A 24,564-nucleotide genomic window follows, 5' to 3' on the forward strand; every position below is an offset into this window, starting at 1 on the left:
AGAGTTTACTCACTCACTCATGCAGTTGCTCTTTCATTTGATGGATATTCCCTGAATCCCCGCCTACTATGTGTCAAGCAAACCCTATGCCTGCCGCCTGGTCATATACTGTTGACAAAATCAGATTTTGTTCCTGCCCATGTGAGAGGCTTGCAAAGTCGTTAAAGTGCGTGCTTGGGAAGATAGGAAACTAGGAGAAGCATCATTTAAGAAAGGGCGAGAAAAGGCAATGATAGGAGAGGCCGGCACTAAGAGGTACACACTCCAATTCAATAACATCTTAGAGAAAGAAAAGCAAACCGGCAGGGTTCTGGGAAGGCATGCAGACTCATGAGCAGGAAGGGTTGGCAACAGGAATGGGCGGGAATAAGGAATGGAACAGAGAAAGGGACACAGTGGAGACCAGGAAAGGGCAGGTGCAAGAGAAAGAACACAGTGAAGAGGCTGTTCCTGCAGGCATGCATCTTTAAATTGTACCCTGTGTTTTGCCCAATCAGCAAGCCCCACCCTCCTCTCTCCCCTATAGCAAATTCTTCCCTTCCCTGGATGAATGAGCAGGTAGAGAAGCAGCTTACCCCCTGGCCTCAGCAAACCCTTCCTAGCTCAGAGAGCAGCGCGGCCAAGGTGACGCAAGCTTCTGAGGAGCTGCAGTGAGACTGTGGGGGTGCTGGGGTTGAGTGCCTAGTATGCCCCTACTATAGCGACTGAGCAGCACCCAGTGTTCATCTTGCCAGACAACTAAGCAGTCTCAAAACTGGAGGTGGGTGGGCAAACAGCATGATGACTGTGTATTATGCCAGATTTTTCAAAGACAGTCCCAACTCCTCCCATATGTGCTGTTTTCCTCACAGCCATTCTGCATACCAGATAATAACTAAAGTTGCTATCGGACTATAGAAAAACTAGAGTTTTCTCATCTGTTACGTAGAAAATCAAGCTGCTTTTCAGACCAGAAGCAATAATGTATATGGAGGTGCTTCACAATCTACAAAAGGCTCTATCTCAATAAGCATACTTGGTTGCAAGCAAGAAACCAGCTCTGGATAATTTATATAGAAAAAGAATATTAAAGGCTCTCAGTGGTTCACAGAACCATCAAAATGATGGAGGAATGATGGCAGAAAAAGTGGACAGGAATCAGGACAACTCTGCAGAATCAAAAAGCAGAAATCACACCATCTTTTAGTGGGAAACTCCTGGCTACCCCCAGAATACTCCCATTGCCTTTGCAAATGACTCTAGAAGGAATGACACAAACATAAAGGAAGTGAGAATTCAGCTCCTCAGTGGGAGTGTCCACTGACCAGATCTATGCCAAAGGCCAGCATCACAGCTGTCAGAACATGAAGAGAGCATACTTGACCCCTCTGACTTCCACCAAGATTCTTATGATGAGTATTTCCCCCACCTGGAGAAGGGGGTCGAATAGTAAGCAGCTAAAACAAAAGGAAGATGTCTACTATAGGCTGCATAAATATAAGAAATTATATGTTTTCTACATACATAGGCAAGGTAGCACAGTAGTGAAAACCTACAGTCCTAGAGCAACAAATAGTTCTGCTAAATAAACCTCTACTATATAATTTCAGGGCCTCCCAGAGCTCCCTTCTGGATGGACTAATATTGGGCCTGGTGTATGAATATCAGAGTGCTGTAAAGTGAGGGTGTGACTCAGGCAGGCTCAGACTCTCCATCCAGCAGGGTCTCCTAGGACACAGAAAAAATACTGAATCTGGCATCAAGCCTTTCTTGGAAATCTAGTCTCAAACTCAGTTTGGGGAAATTCTTTTTGCCTAAACTTCCTTATATATAAAAGAGGTAAAATCTGTCCTACTACCTCAAGTACCTCAAGAATATGCAGGAAGAATCAACACTATCTTTTGCGCCATGAATACCTCAGAGTATTTAGGACTACGAAGACCAAAGGTTATTGTTGTGTTGGTACACCACCATTCTCAAAGAGAAAGTATTAATATGCCTCAGTTAACTGCATCAGTAAGATGGGTATTTTTATAAGTACCTATCTCATAGGATCCTTATGAAAATTAAATGAGTTAATACAGATAAAGTGATTGTACTATACCTGGCATAGAATAAGTATTCAGTAAATGGTAGGTAATAAATGGTAGTTAATAAATATAGTACTAAAGTAACTATAGTATTATAGTTATTGTTATCTATCGTTCAAGCAGGTGTCATACTAGGTACCAAAGAGAAAGAAGTTCAATATGCCTGCCCTAAGACAAGAGAACAGTATGAATAGTGGGCCTGGTGTATGAATATTAGATCTAGTGTCTCAAGGATGGGAGTTATCTGATATGTGGAAAAGCTATTTACTGTATAGGCAGATGTACTGCACTAAAAAGTGCTCCTTAGACACAAAATTAAACCTGAGAGTGGATGTGATATTCCCGAGAGATGAAGCAAAAAGTGGGGGAGGCCTCAATCTCTTATGATGAGTATTTCCCTCAATAAATAATAAATGTTTGTGGGTGTTCCTTCTGACTCAAAAGTACCACTAAGGTCTCCAGGGAGATGCTCACTGCCCAGAACCTCTACTATATAATTTCATGGCCTCCCAGAGCTCCCTTCTGGATGGACTATTCCTGTGTGTTCAAAACATGCATAGAAAAGGGACAGATGAACTAGTAGAACTGCTACCTGCTCCAGTGGTCAGGAAAGCCTTAGATCCTCATACTCTCCCCAACTCCTGAGTTTTTCATTGAAAACTAGCCCTCCAGGTGCTTATCAAATGTGAGATAAATTTAATGGATTTTCAAGTCTTTTGAAGCAGCTTGTTTTAGCTCATTTTGGGTACTTATACTCCTACTTAGGAACCAGTCTGGTGAATCCAACACAATTTTATTGGGTAAAAGATATGGTGCTAAACCCTAGGGACAAGAAGATGGAGAAGACAGTTCCTGCCCTCAGTGGGTTTATCTTTTTCTGAGACACACAGTTTGTCACATTACACATCACTTTATTAAAAGGAGTAATAGGAAACCATGACACAAAGTACCAAAGGAACAGAGACTGAGAATGATGGGGCTTGCTGCTGGCACTAAGGCAGGTGTGGGAAGAAGTATCTTAAGGAACCAACACTGACAGAGAGCCAACCACCCACTACAAAGGCCCTCCCACTCACCAGCTCTTAATCTGAGTGGTACAGTACATGATACAACCAGAGGAACCCAGGGTCATGACCCACTCCCACACCTCCTCCACTTGAAGTAGATCCCTGGTTGAATGTCCTGCTATATGCAACTCCATACCTGTGGATCTGACATTCCTTAAGCCTCCAGATAGAAGTGCTGGCTGAGGTTCTGTGGAACAGACAACACTTATTTATAGTTTGTGTCAGGATTATGTTAACTCTCTCACCTCCTATTATAATATAGCCTGGGAGAGCTGGACTTCTTAAATCCCCAAGAGAATATAATACTGATCCAATACACTGATATCAAGCTGATTGGACAGGTTGAGAAAGAAGGGGCTAGTATGCTACAGGTCTCAATAGGATGCATGCACTTCTGAGGATGAGAAATAAACCCTATGAAGAGTCCAAAATAGTACATTTTATTTACTATCTATATAAACCCTATGAAGAGTCCAAAATAGTACATTTTATTTACTATCTAGCCTTTTATGTGAAGTTTGCTGACCCATTATGGATGCTAAAGAGCACCCTTGTCAACAACTGTCTGCCTATTTTGCTCCTAGGTGCAAAACTGACACCATTAACCACCTCCACAACTTCTTACTGGTGAAGCCCATGGACTGCCCTCCAATCTTGCCTTTTGGGAAGGTAATTATGGCCTCGTGAGTTCTGGCCTCTATCGTCCCTGAGGATGCTAACAAGCCCAGTTAGTAACCACCTCCCCTTTCGTCATCCCTGGCCTTTCGTGATGCTGGTGCCCATCTCGCCAGCACATTTTGATGGCTTGGTGAATGACTTGGTCCTGTGTGCCCTCTCACAGGACATATCTTGTGGTGGTGGGTCTTTTGGCCTTACATAATAGAGTCCTTCCAGCATGCCCACTTCCCTCAGCCTCTTTATTACTTCCTATACTGTCTGCTGGAGTGAAGAGAAGAAAGAAAGGTTGGGAGAGAAGTGCCTGAAGCTGCTGAGCACAGCTTCAGTGAAGCCAATGCAAAGTCCTTGAGCCAAAGTCACCCATCAGAGAAGTCCCATGTCTCTCAGGAGTGAACCATTGGCTAGGAGCAACCTGTAGGAAAGTGTGTTTCAGTGTGAATGCAGACAAACCTCAGAGCACCACAACTGGGCCCTTGGTCAGTTACAGTCCTCATAGTAAGAGATGTGTAAGACATTCTCATGGCCATGATAGGAGCCCAGAACAAAAATTAGAACGGGCGTGACACAGCCTGCTTTAAATCCCAGTTTGCATCATTAATAACAGGTCTGACCTGTAAGTGGCACAAGTTGCTGCTGCTCAAGATGACACCACTCTTGGCTAGAGGGTGAGTCAGCAGGATAAAAGGGCTCCAGGGCAGACAGCAGATGGGCAAGGTGACTCGTATTTACTTCACCTCCTCTCTGCCATTATACTTTCAATTCAGACAGAAAAGGAACATTTGCCGTCATTCAGAAACAATTTATTCCCTGCTCCCCTATTCTAAGATGGTAATTTCACAGAAAATACATTTGTCTGAGGCCCAGGTTGTAAGGTAAAGGCCAGAAACTTCTCATCTGAGATGAGTGCATCTGCCTGGATGTTGCCACTGCACTGAGCAGATGGACTGGAGCCATTATGAAGTGAAAACAGCCCATAAGCCAACGCTCCTGGAGAGGCATGGGGTACAAGGTATCTCATAATGTTAATGCTGGAAGAGTCTTGGGAATCACCTCCTATCTGCATGTTTACCCCAGAGGGAAACTGAATTGCTCAGGGCTCTCCAGTGAGAAAACCTGGCTTCAATCCCACTGTGCTCTTGCCCCGCAGCCATAAAGGTACAAAAGAGATGGAACTGAGTCATAGGCTGAAGACCCAGAAATGCAGGCAGCAAGACACCACCGAAGTGCTGGTGGTGGTGAAATGTCTCAACACAGACATAACGGGAACGTCCTGGTCATTCTGGAGTTGCTCATTTCTCCCAGCAGCGTGGCCTCTCTTCTGTCTATTCCAGCACCATCATCATCCCAAGGCAAGGCTCCCGAACCGCATCTCACCCAGTTCCAGCCTCACTGTTGCTTGTTTCTCCCAGAGAGGTGTGGAGCTTAATGGTCAGTCTAGAATTAAAACTGCATTGCAGGAAAATCAAAGAAGAGCTCTGTGCATTCTTCTCACTAGGCTCTCTCCCGACGGGGACACTCATGCCTCCTCCGCTTCTGTTCTTCCACTTTCATCAGACTGGATTAAGAGAATTGGCAGATGAAATGGTGTATCCATATAATTCCCTATCATTGGTATGGTTTTATTAAAAATTTAAGGTAAAGTTGTAATAAAATATATCTATAAGAAAAAACTGGATTACATAAATGCCAAATAAGGAATAGCTTCGGGTTTTTTCCGGAATGAAATTCTAACTCCACCACTTGAACTCTGTAATCTAGGCAGTTACTCAGACTCAATGTGTCTCAGCTGTCCTCATCTGTAAATGTCTTCATCTGTAAAATGGTGAAGATGTTATGGTGAAAACCTCCCAAAGTTGTTGTTATAAAATAACATGTGTAAAGCACCTGGCATAAAACAGATGCTCAACTGAGCGAGGGCTTCGAATTTTGGATTTAGGAATGAGCCAGAAGTATATCTGGGATTAGAAATCAGCCAGAGATGAGAATGGCCTAAGCAATTGAACAAAATAAGGTGAAAAAAACCAGCAAGCAATAAGAACAGGCATGTGGCTGGAGAACTGCATCTGGGTGCCGGCCACTGTTATTTCCTTCCTTGAATTCTTGGATTAGCAGGCATGGAAATAAATAAACTCCTAAGTAGCATCCTTATTATTAAATTAGATAATGCATATTAAAACACTTTGAAAAAAATGGAACATGCTAGAGCAACCTAAAAGACAATAATGTTAGATGCTTATAGTTGCAGTATATAGAGAGATTTATTAAGTTTATCTCGTAAGTCGGGGGTGAAGGGTAGGAGGATGGTATTGTGAAATACCTGTGGAAAATAGGAATCTTGGCCCAGTAATCAATTCCCATAGGAACCTAAGAATAGCTTCCAGCTCACAGAGCCTTCTACAGGGAAATTACTCAGGATCTAAGGCATCTTGAGGACCTGATGACTGTTCTTCCCTTTTGGAAGTAGAAGATCATGGAACCCTGCTCCTCCCTACTTAACACACAGATGTTCTCTGTGTGCTGCTTGTGTCTTGTCATAACTCCTTCAATTACCGAAGGGCTGATTCTCTCTGAGTATTCTAATACACATGCCCAAGGCAGAAATTGACAAAGTCAATGAGAGTCCTTATAGTCCCTATCTAGGCAGAGTTTTTCTCACCAGGCTATTTTTTTACCAATTAGACCATGGGTTGGCTGCCCTTGGGCCAGGTGAGACCCAATGTGGAGGGCAGGTGAATAAAAACACACAATTCCTAGGGCCTTTGCCCACAGTAAAATCTTCGGCCTATAATATTTTTCTTAGAACAGGACTGAACACGGTTAATGATGACAGATTACATGATTGCAGAAGGTAAAAAAAAACATTAAAAACCTCAAGCCCAATATCCAACTAAGACTCAAAAAGTTCGAAAAATGTAGTTTAAAATCTTATCAAATGTTCCATACAGATCATTTTCAAATATCTCACTGTTTAAACAAAAGTTCAGACCGTACAGAAAATCTTAAAAAAGATTTACTGACTTACCTTAAAAATTATAGTAGTTAAAAATGCTTAGGTCAAACTTCAGCAAACTAATTGAGACTATACTAAAATCTGTAGAACTAAGGGAGCAAAAAGTACCACAAGATGGCAGCATTGTCCCATCTGTGCTTTATCAGGTTGTAAGACTAAGATGTGCTCACCAGTTGAGCCTGCTCTAAAATTGTCAGCACCTTCCTTAAAGTTACTGTATTTTTAAAACCGAACAGCACCTAGTTGACAAAGCAGGTAAAAATCTAAATGGCAGATAGGCTATCAATTTTTCTACAGTCCAGTACATTCATCATCTCTGAGGTCATTTGATTCCCAAGATCTTGGGACTGGCTATCATTATTATTTTTTCATCTAACTGAATATGCAATTAAGCATGGAAGCAGTGGTTTGGATTATCCAAGGATTACAAGCTCCCAAGCCATGTTTGAATTGCAGAAATTTAATCTTTTTATGGTAGTATTCCTTATTTGGCATTTATGTAATCCGGTTCTTTATTATAGCTATTTTTAATATCTGTATATCTCTTTTTGGTTCAATTTAATCTCAACTGTGATGATTAATTTTATGTGGCAACTTGGCTAGACCATGGTACCTAGATATTTGGTCAAAATACCAATCTAGGTGTTTCTGTGAAGGTATTTTTTTAGATTAGACTAACATTTAAATCAGTAGACTTTCAGTAAAGATTACCATCTAACTCTCCATAATGTGGGTGGAGCTCAATCAATCAGTTGAAAGCCTTAAAAGAAAGACTGAGGTCCCCTGAGGAAGAGGGAATTCTGCCTCGAGACTGCCTTTGAACTCAAGCTGCAACATCAACTCTTCCCTGGGGCTCCAGCCTGCCAGCCTGCCAGCCTTCCCTGAAGATTTTGGAATTGTCGGCCCCCACGATCATGTGAACCAATTGCTTAAAATGAACCAACCAATCTCTCTCCTTTTCTCCCTCCCTCTCTCTGCTTTTTAAACTAGTCATAATTGTCTCTCTTGACTACTTCTTTCACTCTTAATGGCTCTGTAATAAACCTAGTCTCACCCAAATGCTAACCTGAGCACTACACAGGCATCTGGCTTAATACAAGCAAAAGAACTAAAACAGTATGAATAAGCTACCCAACAGATCTTAAATATCTGATTAATCTGTACAAAAATATTTGAACAAATATACAATATAGGAATTATCTTCATCCAAAAGGAAAACCTAGAAACTAAGTAACTTTTAATATGTGCACAGTGAATTTAGAGGTTTAATCATTAAGAATCACTGCTTTAGAAGAAATTATATATATGATGAATCTAATAAAATCTATAGACTAATCCTGAGAAACGGATACATACAAAATTCTGTGACAAATTTATGAGAGTTCATGTCTCCTCCAAAGGTCATCTAGAGAAGTCCCTCTCCCAGGGGGTCCAAAGACTCTGAGGTTAAAAAATATAAAGAACCTCACCTCAAACATTCTGTTATTTATAGGTTAAACATGCAGAAATCCTCATGAAGCACTTTCTACCAAACCACTAAAAGTAGTGGCTGTTATCTGTATTCTCAAGTAGTGAATGACTTCATGAATTTGGGTTATTTCAACTAGAATCTTTTCACAATATTTTCTTTCACTTTTCTGAAAAAAGATTTCATGAGTGGACCAGTCATTTTGTGACACAATCTACATTGAGAGGAAGGTGACAGGAGAGGAAAGCAAAGAAGTGGAATGTTTGAAATAATGTCCATAAAGGGAAGCATACACAGCTATGTACACAATAGTGCTTGATCGATGACTTCGATAACTTGGAGGCATTTTTTTAATTAAACGTGTAAAAAGTAGTCCTCATTTTACAAGCTCAAAATCAGACAAATGTATAAGGATGTATAGCTGGCATGTTTACAAACTGTATCCACCCAAACACTCACTGAGGACACAATCCATGTTATATTCCACAGCAGCATATCTACATATTTCCTACCAAGTAAATACAAAATTAACTCCCATCATTTTAGTTCATTACATATGTGATATAGTGTCAAAACAAATGCAATTTTTTTCACCTAAAATATCAAAGGCAATATTTTTCGACCCAAGTACAAATTCATTATTTTGTGCAAAAATACAGTAAGACTAATTATAAGGGTTATGTTCAGGTTTAGTCAGTAAGGTATGTTTCTGTGCTACTAAAATACAACTAAAGTTTTAGATTTCAATTACCAAGGTAACCATTTCTGATTTACAATTGACCTAAAAATAGTGAATGCTAATATATATAGTCTTGACGTTTAGAAAAAAAATCTTCAAAATTTAAATATAATTCTAAAAGTATATGTGCCTTGCCATTCATTCAATAAACATGATTTATTTTAATACAAGTCACAAAAGCTCAATTAACAGGAATTTTCTATATCTTTCCTGCCTCTTATCTATTTTAGTCTTAAATCTGACTTTATATAAAAAGCAGCAGTTCAGAATTTATTTTATAAGATTAATCCCAAAAGTTCTGAGTAGCTTTTAAACTATTCATTACTTATAAATATAAATCACTAGATAGTCTGAACCAGTCTTAGTAGTTCCTTGCATCAGAATGACCTGGGGAGCACTTTAAAATTTGCATGGGACCCACCTCAGAAGTACTAAATAAGAATCTTCCTGAATGTCTGCTTTTGTTTTAAGTTCCCATGCGATAATGATATGCAGCTTCTTTGGGAACCTCTAACCTACACCACTAGACAGCGGTTCTCAGCTTCTAAGGTGCATCAGAATCAGTTGCGGAAAAATTAAAAAAAAAAAAAAAAGCCAAACAGATTTGCTTTAGTAGATAGAGTGGTGTCCAGGAACTAGCATTTAAACAACCATTGCAGTTAATCCACAAATCACTCTGAGAAACAATGCACAGCCTTTGTCAGGTTATGAGTACATTCAGTAATTTAGGTGACATTGCCCTGCAAGCCCTAATGAATCCTGCCCTAGGCAGTGTTAGCTAGTATTTAAGAGTAATATGTAGCCTTCCAAAATAAAATACACATTCTTAAATATATGGTCAAAGTCAAGTAAATTGTGAGATCATAATTCATTCATTAAAGAAAGGAAAGGCTTTCAAACAAACAATTTAAACCTTTAAACAGACTAGTTCTTATCATTCAACTTAAATCTAATGCCCTCTCCATCATTAATTAGCCCAATAAGTGATCAGAGGTAGTAAGGCCAGCTTACCCAAAATGTAATGCAGATTATAAAAGATACACCTTCTAATTACATATCTTTATAGGTTCTGTACAATTTCTATGTAATAGAGATTGGAGATAAGTTGGATATTAAATAATACTAAAACAGTGAATAATACACTCTCAATTATAAACAACAAAACTTCATATTTCCCTCGCATAAGTTTCTACTTATTAGGGAGAAAGAATCTAGAAAACACTAAAGGTATCATGCTGCTTCTTTTGTGAAGAAGCTATTTACTAATATTCCACAATCTGTCATTATCTATAAAATAGGTAGCTGGTATGTATCATTTACTTTAAGGACTTTTTAAAAGCACAGAAAAAAAAATAACCACAGGTAATGCCACACAGCAAATCAGAGAGAAATAGCAGTTAGACCTTCCATTTGGAAAGCTGAGCTCACTATCTTATCAACTTGACAACTGTATCTCAGTGTGTGATAACTCTTACTAAGTATTATAAATATTTAAGCACATTTGAGTGTGTGGAAGCTCTACCACCACCTCTGCCAAACTTGAAGAATAAATATAATGTACTTATGAAGCCAGAAGCTACATAAGAACTAAATAGCAACAACAACACTAGGATGAAGAAAGCGTGTATGGTTAGTGGAATCTATCTGGCATCTTCTTCACCCTCGCCTTTGTGTTAATGCTATTATTTCTTGTGTACACACTTTTCTATATTCTTCACAGAAGATTATTCCACCTTTTTTCCATGGCATAATTCAACAGTTGGCGTTTCTTCTTAACCAAGCAATGAAAAGGCAACTGCCAAAAACCAGCACTGTACTGCCAGAAAGGCAAGTCATTTCATAAAATAAAAAACCAAAACTTTTAAATCCACGCTTATTAGAAATCTAAAAACTCCATACTAACTTTTAACCATTTAGAGTCTGGACTATTAAAATAATCAAACCATTTACCAGTTTATAAATGATTCAAGGCCAAAATAATAAATTTTCAAATTAAGAAAAACAAGTTGAAAAGTTACATATAAATAACCAAACCAAGTGACAGTAGGTCTTTTACTTAGGGGAAAAAAATCTTCTTGAATGGCTAAAATGAAGATATAGAGACAGCATTACTGGGGAAAGGATTTCAAAACAAGACACAATGTATACATATAAGGCACTACCTTAACTTCAGCCCACACTTAGGTCATCTTAGATCCAAAGACTATGGGACAGGGGAAGGGAAGAACACACAAACACATTCAACTTTTCATGTCCTTTTAGCTGGCTTGGCAGTTAACTGCTTTTCTCTTTCAAATTCCTTCTCTCGTTGCTGCTCCCTTTCCAACTCTTCTTTTTGTCTCTTCTGCTGCAGTTTAAGTGCTCTTTTCTATGTCAAAAAATTCAAAAACCAAGAAAACAATCAAGGCTTATAAATTATGACCTAATTTAAAAGTAATAGTGCTTTGAGTTGAGGTAATCAATACTTATTAATAAATTTCATATGTAACTTTTAAATTCATTCTGGGTAATTTAAGGTCCCTTTGATACAAAAATATTTGTTACTCCAAATTCTTATTAAATGAAAATTGCAGTGAAATAGTCAGAGAATATGAGCTGACTAGCCTAGCTATTAGTAGAAAGCACAGAGAAGGCTCAAAAAAGTATGCTTTAAAAGAAAACAATGTACTATGAACTAACTATGTTATTTTATATGGAAATATAAGAAGCCAGAAAATGAATACTAAAGAAAAATGGACATTCGAATCTCTACTTTTACAAAGAATGTGAAAGAATTCTCAACTCACTTTTAACTTTGATGTCTTTTCATGAAGCATCAGCATGTCTTTTCTTATATTCACCAACTTGGCATGATAGTGTTTAGCTTCAGTGAACTTAACATGGAAAAATAAATGCAAAATCCAGTTAAAATAGACTGAAATATCAAAATGGATAAGTAAATCAATGTTTAAATTACAGTTCATTCTTCCTAAAATGGGCGAATTTTTAAAAACCTTAATTATATCCACATTTTAATTCCAAAATTTAAATTTTACTTAAACCATTAGTAGGATTGAAAAACAATTGATTCAGTTCAGATTGATAAAAAGTTGCTAAACATAAAATAGACATTTATATTGTATAGAGATTACATTTTGTTTTAAATGTAATACAATCCTAAAATTTCAGTAAGACTTTCTAAAATACTACCAGTTTCATCTGAGAAAAGTAAAACACTCTACTGTCTTTACAAAGGAGAGATGGAGCCAAGAATACACAGGACAGTTTAAGTGTCTGCCCATCAAGAAAAGCCAAGCTGTATCTACAAAGCCTGAGAGGGCTGTGGGCTTCTGAAGCCAGATCAAGCAGAACGATCTCTGTAAGGACACTTTTCTTCCCAAGGAGTGATAAGTACAGACTTTCCATCTCAGCCAGAGATGGCAGAGAAGGAAAAAAACACCGCATTCGCAAGCCAGATAACAGAAAAAGACGACCAGGTAACAAAAATGAGAGAAATATCAGTAGAGAGATGAGCAACCTTCAGGCAGCTATATATGTAAAGTCATAGTCTGATAAGCTCTAGAGTTTACAGACCCTCTTTCTCTCCAAACCTTCCAATTTTCAGTTCCTAAATAACAATCAAAACCACTCTTGGGCTGAGAGAAGGAAAAAGAGGAAGAGACTTCATTTCTGCTCCTTCAGACTGAAGCAATAGTATTACATCTGCTTGGTTCATTTATTTATCATTCATTCATCAAATATTCTTTCTCTTGCTACAAGAACTCAGGAAAGACAAAAGTAGGTCAGCGTAGCCCTGCCCATCTCTTTCACAAGAAGTGAGGAACTACTGAGTAGAAGATTTTGCATTTACTACCACAGGCCTCTGCCTAATGCTAGAGAAGATGGACATTCTTTTTGATTGTTATAAAAGGAAAACATTCCACAAAATCATGCGAACCAAGCTATCTGAACATTCAAGATGAAGAGAAAGGTAGCCCTAGCTTCCTTTTTTGTTAATTCCTGTTTCTTAAAATAAAGAGTATCGGTTCCTTTCATCAAAAAGCTACAGAGCTTCTGATAAAATTCAACTATTGTCATTTATATTGAAAGATATAAAGAGGCCGTAAAGGACCTTCAAAGGGTCCATTTCATCGTTAATTTATTACGGCATTATGAAAATGCCATACAATTAAATAAAATGCAAATTTAAAAAGTCATGTAATTGATAAAAGGAGATACAGTTTCCTTAAGGGGAAAAACAGTACCCCAAAAAGTTCCTTACTTTTAGTTCTCTTTTATAAAAAGTCAATAATTATGAGATCTATCCCAGACTTTCATAAGTAAGTTCTATTTCTTATCACAAATTCAACACCTGAAATATAACAATTCAAGACAATGAAAATTTCAGTAAAGTAAATCAAGGTTGCCTGTTTAAAGACAAAGTCTAAACTTTAAAAATTAGAGGAAAAGATCCCAGACATACATAAGTCCAAAGTTGGGAAGATAAACCTACCTATTTCCAAAACAAGATGTCATCAAGCTATGTCAACTAAATCATACTTACCAAAGCATTAATATCCAACATAGAATGACATTCTTTAAATTTTGAAATCTCTTGTTCCAGTGTGTCTAATAATACAACTTGGTTCTGCCTGAAACAAAAGCATACGGCCACAATAAACTTTATATACTGTAAGTGCTGGTTCATTAAAAGGAATCACATTCATCTTTGTTAATGTTAAAGGTAGAAATTAAGCTAGAAATTTGTTAACTCTTCAAAGCTTATTTGGTCTAGTAAAATCTTTTTCAAAATAATACTCCAAACCCACATTCTAATAACCAAATGTGTCTTTTATTCTTGCCTCAATTTTAGGTTCTAATAACTAAAACCATCAAAGTATTTAAAATTATTTTATTACTTGTTATTTCAGGCAATTCTCTATATTATCCCATAAGAGTTTTTTATACTGTCTTATCCAAGAAACTTGATGTTTTATATGTATTAAAATTACAACATTACCACAAAGGAAATGAGGAACAATGACTTGTTAGAGTTGGGGGAAATGCAATATCAAGGGATAATAAGTATAAAGGAATAATTAAGATGAAAAAACAGGACTAGGAATCACAAAATTCACCTGCCAATAACCAATTGGGTGATCTTGGAAATTTTTATATCTCTGGGCCAGAATTTCTTCATTTACAAAGCGAGAAGGTCAGACCAGGTAACTTCTAAGATTCCTCATTAAAATTGATTCAAAATCTTCTGTTTTCGAAGAAGAGAAGCTAATCTAGTATTTCTCTCCAGATCAACCAATGCTAGGATCACAGGAATAAGTGACACTGAGGGGGTCACCCAATGAAATATTTTTAAAATAACAACAAAGAAAATTATGACATGATTTGTTTGTGAAACTACACTAAACAGAGAACAGTGATGAAAAAAGAAATAGCAATGAAGAAACTAAAGGGCAGTTACACCTCCACCACCTAGCACTAATAGGACACACCCCAGAGGTCACAAGTTTGTCCTTTCAGCTCTGACTAGACTACAGAAGGTAAGATACAGAATGGATGAAAGGAGACCACAGCATATCAATGATCTAAGATAAGTGAGACAGCAAAACAGGCTATTACAACTGGAAAAAGATAAGAGAAAAATTAACGAAACCAAAAATTGGTTCTTCAAAAGATCAATAAAATTGATAAACCTCTACCTAGACGAACAAAGAAAACGAGAGAAGACATAAATTACTAACATAATTTATGGAAGAGAAGTCATTGCTACTGATCCCATGGACATTAAAGGATAATAAAGGAATAATTTCAACAACTCTATGTCCACAAATTTGATAACCTAATGATGTAAATGACTAATTTCTTGAAAGACACAAACTACCAAAACTCACACAAGGAGAAACAGATAAGCTAAGTAGGCCTATATTTACTAAAGAAATTGAATCGCTAAGTAATAACTTCCCCGAAATCAAAGTACCAGGACCAGTTGGTGTCACTGGTGAATTCCACCAAACATTTAAAGAAGAAATCATACTAATTCTCCACAATCTCTCTCAGAAAAAAAGAAGTAGAGGAAGCACTTCCTAATTCATTCTGAGGCCAACATTACTCTAAAGGCAAAATCAGATAACGACATTACAAGAAAGGAAAACTATAGACCATTACCTTTCATAAACATAGATGTAGAAATCATCAACAAAACATTAACAAACCAAATCCAACAATGTATAAAAATTATATAGCACAACCAAGTGGGATTTATTCCAAGTATGCTAAACTGGTTCAACATTAGAAAATGTAATCCACCACATCAACTATCTAAAGAAGAAAAACCATATGGTCCTATCAGTTGACAGAAAAGTATTTGACAAAGTCCAACACTTGTTCATAATTAAAACACTCTCAACAAATTAGGAAGAGAGAGTAACTTCCTCAACTTGAAAAAGAGTGAATAAAAAAAAAGCCTACATCTAACATCACACTTGTGAAAAATTAGAAGATCAGAAACAAGGAAAGGAAGAAATTAAACTGTCTTTGTTCACAAATGACATGACTGCCTACGTGTAAAATCCCAAAGAATCAACAAAAAAACCCTCCTGAAACTGGTATGTGAATACAGCAAAGTTTCAGGATAGAAAGTTAATAAACAAGTCAGTTGCTTTCCTGTACACCAGCAGTAAACAATAATCCCCCTCAAATGAAATACGCTGGTATAAATCTAACAAAATATGTACATGATCTATATGCAAAAACTATAAAACTCTCATGAAAGAAATAAAAAAAGATCTAAATAATGAAGAGCTACTTCAAGTACATAGAATAAAAGACTCAATATTGTTAAGGTATTAATTCTTCCCAACCTGACCTATAGATTCCATGTAATCCCAATTTAAATCCTAACAAGTTATTTTGTAGATATCAACAAATGTATTCTAAAATTCACATGGAAAGGCAAAGACCTAGAATAGCCAACACATACCGAAGAACAAAGTTGGAAGACTTACGCTACCCAATTTCAAGATTTATTATAAAACTATAGAAATCAAGACGGCATGGTGTTGGTGAAAGAAGACACACATTGATCAATGGAACAGTATAGAACAGTATAGAAATAGACTCACACAAATATAATCAACTACTCTTTGATAAAACAGCAAAGGCAATGCAGTGGAGAAAGGACAGTCCTTTCAACAAATGGTGAGGGGACAACTGGACATTCGTGTACAAAGAAATTAACCTAAACACAGACCTTACACCTTTCATAAGAATGAACTCCAAACGGATCATAGATCTAAAAGTGAAATGTAAAACTCTAAAACTTCTAGAGAAAAACACAAGATAAAATCTAGGTAACCTTGGTTTGGTGATGAATTTTTACATGCAATACCAAAAGCATGCTCCATTAGAGAAAAGAGTGATCAAGTCAGATTTTTAATTAATTAAAAACTTCTACTCTGCAAAAGACATTGTTAAGAGAATGAAAAGACAAGCCACACACTTGGAGAAAATATCTGCAAAACACATAAAGGACTTGTATCCAAAATATACAGAGAATTCTTAAAATGCAACGATAAGAAAATAAACAACCCCATTTAAAAAAGGGCAAAAGATCTGAATAGATATCTGTCGTATAATCATGAATTTGTCTGATCTTTGTCCCAGGTTCTTGGCATGTCAATTTTCAGACTTTCAGACTTTCCCAAATGATACAAGTATCTTTGTTAATCATGAGCCCCTTGGATCACATCTAAGTTTATACTAATGAGGTATAAACATCTAGGGCCTCAGAAAGGGAGCTGGTCATGCCAGAACGATCAACCATGTGGTCAGAGGATTGGGGCTTTGAGCCATGTGATAACAGCCTATCCTCCAGAGAAGGGAGGGCAGGCAAGAGACTGAGTTCATTTACGTGGCCAATGAGTCAATCAATTATGCCTACATAATGAAACCCCAATAAAATCTCTGGACACCAAAGCTGAGGAGAGCTTCTTGGTTGGTGAACACATCAATGTGCTGGGAGGGTGATGCACCTTAATTTCATTAGAAGAGGGCACAGAAGCTCAAAGCTCTGTTTGGGGTGCTCTCATGCCTTGCCCTATTGTGTCTGTTCATTTGGCTGGTTTTGATCTGTATCCTTTTTAATAAAATTTTAATTGTAAGTATAGTGCTTTCATGATCCATAAGTCTAGATGCTCTAGAAAAAGATTTTGGAGAATATTTAGCTACAATATAATGGAGCAAAAATGACCGAACTTCCTTTCCCCTGAAGTTTTGTATAATCTTTGGTAAGTATGCTAGTGGTGATTGTAAAGCCCTTACGTAGTACCTAAGGAATGATCCTCTGAGAAAAAAGCTATTTCTAAGCCTATATTATTTATCTCAAAGAGAGCTCCACTGAGATTACTCTCAACTGCACCTCCCCAGCTACTTTTAGGGACTTGAATCCTAGACTCTTTATCTTTCTTTTAAATGTTCTTAAAATGATAAATACATATAAAAAAATGTTCACAACCCTTCTTTTATATAAAGCTAAATTTTGTTCTTGGTCTTCCTTATCCATTGCTAGCTACAAAGTAAACTTAATTTCTGTCTACTACTACCTTCTCCTCCACCTCTGTAGGCCTATTTCTTTAATGGCAAAGTGGCTTAATAAAAATTAAACTGTTTGATGACAGAGCCAAGACCAGGACCCAGGTGCCTCTCAGTCCAGTTCTCTTTCTCCTGCATTTTTATCAATAGGGAAATTTATGGAGACATGAAAGAGGCAGTTAATAAAAAAAATTTTTTTTCTTTCTCTGAAATTTACTTATCTTTCCTTAACACTAAAGAAGTGTAATAACTGATTATTCATCCTATTTGATTGCTACCACTAATTCTACTACTACTTGTGTAATCTTTTCAAGTTACTTCTCTGAACCTGTTTCCTCAAATGTAAACAAGGATAACATCAGAAACTTCGTAAAGTTAATCTTAGGATTAACTGAGATACAGTATATAAAGTGGTGGGTATGTAGTACATATAGTAATAAATAGTAGCTGATTTTACTGTCAGCATCATCATTATCTGGGTGCCTAGGAAGATAAGTGGGGTTATTCAAAACACTTAAATTTTAGCCAATGGCCTCATCAACTAAACTCTGCAATTAAACCTTGACTTCCTATAAGTAAAGGGTAGCCAAATACATTTTACTTGCAGAATTTCTTACCTTCCTTCAGCCTATTGTACATCATCCAAATGGCCCCACAAAAGTTTTATGACTTTCTTTGCCATAAGGAGTGACTGGTGTTAAAATACAAGGCATACCACACACTAGGCGATGAAACATCTCACTTGGAACTAGCCGAAAATCAAGAATGTTGCCAACTCTCTAACTACGCTAGTGTACCACATTTAGTAGTCACAGTACTACTTTTATACTAATTTATCACCTTCAAATCCAAAGATTATAACATTACTTCTAATATTTATTAAGTGGAAATAGTTGTTATTATTCCTGTTGATTATTTTGCCCTAACAAAGTCTTTTGGGATAGTTTTCAAAGGGTATACCTTAGAGTCGCAGCAGTTCATAGCCAGTTTAAAGCTGACTATCACAAAAAGAAATGATAGGCCAGTTTGAGAAATTCAGAAAGGTCCTAACCCAGAAGGAAGGAGAAGCTCAGTCTGTTGTTTCTAGGTGAGAGGTGACAAAGTCAAGTGTATGTCTACATACGGATCCCACTCTATGGGTCTCATTCTTCCTTATCCTGTTCCTCTCCTAACATATCCTCTAATCTTTTGCTTAGCTAGTAGAGTTATCTACTAAAAATGAAATAGACCATTTCAAAAAAAAGATACCTAAGAATTTCTGGCAATTCATGTGAATCAATGATTGAATACAAGTGTGACTCCATGGCAATTTTGCAACTTTACAGCAATTTTGCAACTCTACTCAGAAATAGGTGTATACCCATCCTACAACATTCTCAATAGGCAAGACTTTCATAAAATAATGGTAAAAGTCCAAAACTAACCAAAGAGTCCAAATAAAATTTAGGGCTACTTCTTAGAAGCCGAACACTCTGGGAATATTCATTTCACTTTTTCTGTTCAGATTACTGTGAACTCTTCTGCTCCCATTTTCTGTCACTGACTATATAGAAATATTCAACTGTATGAAATGTTACAAAATATTATACAGTATATACTTATACAGTAAATGATGACTACGTCAGAAGGGAAGTGAGTGCATCTGTGGTTTTTGTTAGCTCACGTGAGTTCCTGGAGGGCTTGTTTTGATCTCTGCAGATCTGGAAGGTAGTGAGACAGCAATCCTTCTGCCAGTTGCTCCACAGCTTTGTCTTCAACAGTCAAGTCCTCTATTAACCCTTCATCTGGAGAAGTGTCACTTAAACCTGTCCCCAAGCAAAAATCAAATTTAGGAAGCTTTTAAACTGACACAGGGATAAGAGAGTAGTAGAGAGGCAGGGAAGGAGGCTGGCAGTGGGGTTCAGGGCACATATAACGGAGTAGTACAGGTATTCTTTTCTCTTTTTAACTTTTACCTTCGAGTACACTCTAAGAAATGGATTATAAGCGTTCAAAGTGTGTTTTAATGCTACTTGTATAAGGTTAAAAGAACAATAATGTATGCAAAATTCTGTTTATGTACTTTTCATGGCAGAAGATTTATAGTTTTCAATAGATTATTAGAGTCTGAGGCAGAAAAGTGGAAAACAATCACTGAATGAAAGAAATTCTTCTTTTCAAAAGCATGAAAGAATTTAAACACAATGCCTAAAAGTTTTTTTTTTCATTTCTAAGGAAGTAAAAATGTGGGTCAATATTTATTTTACACATAGCTTGATATATTATTTACATATAAAAGGGGGTTGTTTTGTCATTTATTAGGAGATATTCTAAGAATTTCTTCTCTCTTGAGATTCAGAACCTTAATTTACCATAGAAAATCATGTACAATAATTGTCAAGTGTGTAAATTTAGATGTGATGCCAGGAACTATGCCTCAAACTTTTCCTTTGAATAAAAGCAGTGTGCCAGTCATTAGAAATGTCTAAAAAATACCTATCAACTACTACCTAAAAAGTACAAAACAATTTCTAAATAGGGTTCGATGACTGGTTTGTAAGATTTTAGAATCACTGATTTAGAATGAGAAAAAAAATGAGATGGGCATATTACTAAAATTGTACTCTAAAATCATTTTAAAACTAATATTAAACTCTAAAACATCTCTCTTTAATCATAATCTGGCACCAGTAATAGGATCCGACATCTTTTATTTATGTACATGCTGTAAGTGCAGTTAGTGCAAAACAACGTCAATGTATCCAGCAAGCAGATGGAGGAGCAAGTGGAGAGGGACTCAAGTTGCACACATACACAAGGAAGTCATATTTATAGAGGCAACTTATCAAAGTGTGAAAAGGAGATCACTGAGGAAGAGCATGACCAAGAGAGGGCTGAGAGCACTAGCTGTATGTAATCCCTATATTTCTGGGACAGGAGGAAAAGAAAAGGCACCTCCAAAGCTTTGCAGCCTTTCTCATCTAGAGTTCCTCATCTGAAACACAGAACACGAAACTGCTCGTGAGTGACTATTTCCTCAATTCTTCCAAAGACGGTACAGAAATAGTACCATTCCAGATGCACAGAAAGTCAGTATATTCAATGGATGCCTTCATTAGGGCTTACATCTCTCTTGGAAGGCGGGTAGAGAAAGACTGCTGGAGGAACAGGGATGCAGTAATGTCAACAAGCAAAGCAGAACATGCATGAGTGAGTGGTTAATAATACTGGACACATCAAGTCTCTCTCTGAATTACAAAACGATCATCCTTCAGATTTATCCTCAACCACTAATGTATAACAAATAGCCAACATGTTGCAATCACGTAAACGCAGAATGACTTCATCAACCACTTCCAACTGCACCCGAACACCGCTTCCCCCTCCAGACCTCATTTCCCGCCCATGCAGCTGGACTGGAGAGCCCGCAGTTAGTCACTTCCGCGCTGGAGCCAAAGCCTCTGGTGAGCTGCTGCTGCCCAAAGCAGCGACTCCCGCGGGCGGCCCTGGGAGACCCACCCACTCCGTCCTCGCTGCCCCGCCCCATAACACATACCCGGCGTTGGCTCCCTGGCCACTAGGCGGTCCGGTGGCCCTGCCGGGACCCCGTCCGGGGGCGGCGGCTCAGGGACACTCATGTCCTTCCCGCTGAGAACAGGAAAAGGACAGCTGTGTAGGCGGTCAGATGCAGTAAGGAGGGACCAAAAGCGTCCAGCGCTCAGCCGGACAAGCAGCGGTCGCACTCGGAAGTGACGGAAGCGGAAGACTGCGGGCTCCGGGCACGTGACCGCGCGTCTGCACCCGCGGGGGGTCCCTGTTTGGCTTCCACCACCCCTAATCCGGGACGCTCCGGGGACTCTTCGCTGACGTCGTAGTAGAGTCAGCTATCCTGGTCTCGCATCCCTGCGACGGATTGTGGGGGTGGGGAGAGAAAAGGGCGGTGACAGGAAGGGGCTTCCCCGGGTGGCTCTCGAAGATGGGAAGAGCTTGTTGAACGTGGGCGAGCAGTTAGGCTTTGTTCACTGAGGCCCTGCCCAACTTTTCAACTTTAAGTCCGTCTTAAGGAAACACCTTAAGAACAAGGACTGTGTGCTTTCGCTGCAATTTGGAGCATTAAAAAATTCAGGGTTTAGCTTTCTGTGAGTTTCAACCTCGCTAATTGGGTGGGGTGGTGGGGTGGCTGGCCAGGATTCTTGTCTCTTGTTGATTGTAGGTGAATAATTTAAGGCCTGGATTGCAGCATTTACTGAACAAATTCAGCCATGTTACTAGGAAATGCATTTGGTGAGATCCTGTGGGATCTCGTGAATTTTGATGAAAAACACTTAGAAATGGGCAGAATCAGCCTCAGACCAAATAAAACCATCAGCTATGCCCGCTCTACCTTAGACCCTCTCACCTGTACTGTAATAGTGGCATCCTAATTTGCACCCCAAAATTGCCTTTTCAAGCAATTTTCTATGCTTCAGCAAAGCTGTCTTCAAAAAAAAATGACAATTTTAGTCAAAGCCTCAGAAACTTGTACCTGCTCCCCCACTGCCCTTATCAGTGCATTCATACCCCTTTTGGTCTCCTTTCCTCTCAAGATTAGCTCCTCACTACCTGTGGTAAGTAAAACAATGCCCCCACCCCAAAATATCCAGTCTTAATCCCCCAAGTTTCATTGAAAAGAGTAATTAAGATTGTTAGTCACCTGACCAAAAAATCTATTATCCTTGATTACTGAGTGGGCCCATTATAATCAAAGGGCCTTCAAAACTGGAAAAGGGTGGCAGAAGAGTCAGAAGGGAGATAGGACTATAAAGGATGATTAAAGAGTTGAAACATCATTGGCTTTGAAAATGTTGGAAGGGGGCCATTGGCCAGGATTATGACCTCTAAAAGCCTGAAAAGACAAGGAAATGGATTCTTCCCTAGAAACTCTAGAATAGAACTCAGCCCTGCTGACACCCTAATTTTAACCCAATGAGACCTACATTGGACTTCTGACCTACAGAACTATAATAAATTTGTATTGCTTTAAATTTGTGGTAATTTGTTACCACGGCAATAGGAAAGTAATGGACTACCCTTCAAACATCTTTTGTTCCGTCCAAGAATGGAATGTCTGCGGTGCTCTTGATCATGCTTCAGCCTGGACGTTTCAAAGTCTAATTCATCTTTCAAGGCTTGGCCTAAGTATTACCTTTAATTTAAAATTATTCACAACCTCACCTCCCCTCCATTCCCCGTCAATCACTGACCTTTTTACTCCATAATTTTGCCTTTCCAGAATATCATATATTTGGAATCATACGGTATGTAGCCTTTCCAGATTGGTTTCTTTCACTTAGTAATATGTATTTAAGATTCTTTCATGTCTTTTCATGGCTCATTTCTTCTTGTCATAGAGTAATATTCTATTGTCTGGAGGTACCACAGTTTATCCTTTCACTATTGAAGGACATCTTAGCTGCTTCCAAATATAGGCAATTCTAAATAAAGCTGCTGTAAACATCCATGTGCAAATTTTTCTGCAGAAATAATTTTCAACTCCTTTGGGTAAATACCAAGGAGCAAGATTGCTGGATCACATGGTAAGAGTAGGTTTAGTCTTTTAAGAAACTACCAAACTATCTTCCAAAGTGGCTGTACCATTTTGCATTCCCACCAACAATGAATGAGAGTTCCTGCTGCTCCACAGCCTCACCAGTATTTGGTGGTGTCAGTGTTCTGGATTTTGACCATTCTAATAGGAGTGTAGTGATATCTCATAAATTCTTAAATTTGATTTCCTGATGACATATCATATAGAACACATTTTTATTTATTTATTTTTATTATGGTGACATTGGTTAACAAAATCCAGTAAGTTTCAGGTGTACAATTCAACAGTTAGACATATATATAGCATTGTTAGAACACATTTTTTCATATGCTTATTTGCCATCTGTGTATCTTCTTTGGTGAGATGCCTGTTCAAACCTTTTGTCCATTTTTTAATCAGGTTTGTTTTCTTGTTGTTGAGTTTTAGGAGTTCTTTGTATATTTTAGACCACAGCTTTTTATTAGACATATCTTTTGCAAACATTTTCTCCAATTCTGTGGCTTGTCTTGTGGCTTTAAAAATTCTTGATGGAATTTTTTAAATGAAGACTTGAAGGGAACCTAGAATAGTGTGTCTCCATGAAAAGAAGGCAGATTCTCAAATCTCCCACAAAGACGCCTGATCAGTTTTGACATTTATATGTAGGATACCTTTCTGAAGTATGCAGCAGTGGAAATAGCCAAGTATTTGATGTCAAAGACATGTTTCAATGAGAGCTAAAGCATTTATTAGTTAGGATTTTTTGGTTGCAAGTTAATAAGGCCAAACCCACCTAATCAAAACAAGGAATTTACTAACACACTGAACTTAAAATACAAGAGTTGATCTAGCTTCAGGCATAGCAATATCCAATTCCTCAAATGAAATCAGCATGTCTTCCTCTCGCTCTCTCTTTGGTTCTCCACTATCTTCTGTATTGGCTTCACTCTAGCAGTGCTCTCTCGTTCTCTCGCTCTCTCGCTTGCTTGCTTGCTTGCTCAAGCTTGTGGACTGTCTCTCAAATAGCTCCAAGTTTTTGTGGTCCTGACAGCTCCTTATTGAAGCCCACTCACTCCTAGAATTCATTTATTTCTGTCTCTTTAAAAAATTCAAATTATTTGGATCACATGCCAGCTGTATATCAGTCCTGCATCCAAGGGATATAGAGGGTTCTTATGTGCCAGAGTGGGTCACATGTAACAGAGAGGCAGAGTCCCTTGATTGACAGTCCTGCTAGGAATTATATAAAGGCACAGGGTAGTTCCTTAGAGGAAAATTAGAGTACTGTTACCAAAAGGATGAAGGATATTGCTCTAACCAAAGCAACAGATGTCAACTATATCAGTTATGAGATTTTAGTCAAGTCACTTATCTCTCTGAGCCACTGTTTTTTTCCATCAGT

The 24,564-nt window shown here is 38.0% G+C and overlaps 1 protein-coding gene across 2 annotated transcripts in view; it reads right to left on the bottom strand.

The window, feature by feature from the left end:
- Positions 1-8,619: 8,619 nt before the first annotated feature.
- The window catches only part of BLOC1S6 (biogenesis of lysosomal organelles complex 1 subunit 6), a 43,680-nt gene continuing 27,735 nt past the window's right edge, over positions 8,620-24,564 (bottom strand). Inside the window, exons 1-5 of one of the 2 annotated variants that reach the window (XM_039888235.1) lie at positions 21,153-21,352; positions 19,281-19,422; positions 13,575-13,662; positions 11,818-11,904; positions 8,620-11,399 (exon numbers count right to left, since the gene is read on the bottom strand). In XM_039888235.1, the coding sequence (XP_039744169.1) occupies positions 11,280-11,399; positions 11,818-11,904; positions 13,575-13,662; positions 19,281-19,422; positions 21,153-21,234 (519 nt within the window). In that variant the 5' untranslated portion in view covers positions 21,235-21,352 and the 3' untranslated portion in view covers positions 8,620-11,279. Of the gene's footprint in view, positions 11,400-11,817; positions 11,905-13,574; positions 13,663-19,280; positions 19,423-21,152; positions 21,353-24,564 lie in introns of those variants that run through there. The other variant, XM_039888236.1, reaches the window with a different exon arrangement.

Source organism: Pteropus medius, unplaced genomic scaffold (genome assembly GCF_902729225.1).
Source record: "Pteropus medius unplaced genomic scaffold, Ma_sr-lr_union100, whole genome shotgun sequence".
In the NCBI taxonomy this organism is placed as follows: Eukaryota; Metazoa; Chordata; class Mammalia; order Chiroptera; family Pteropodidae; genus Pteropus; species Pteropus medius.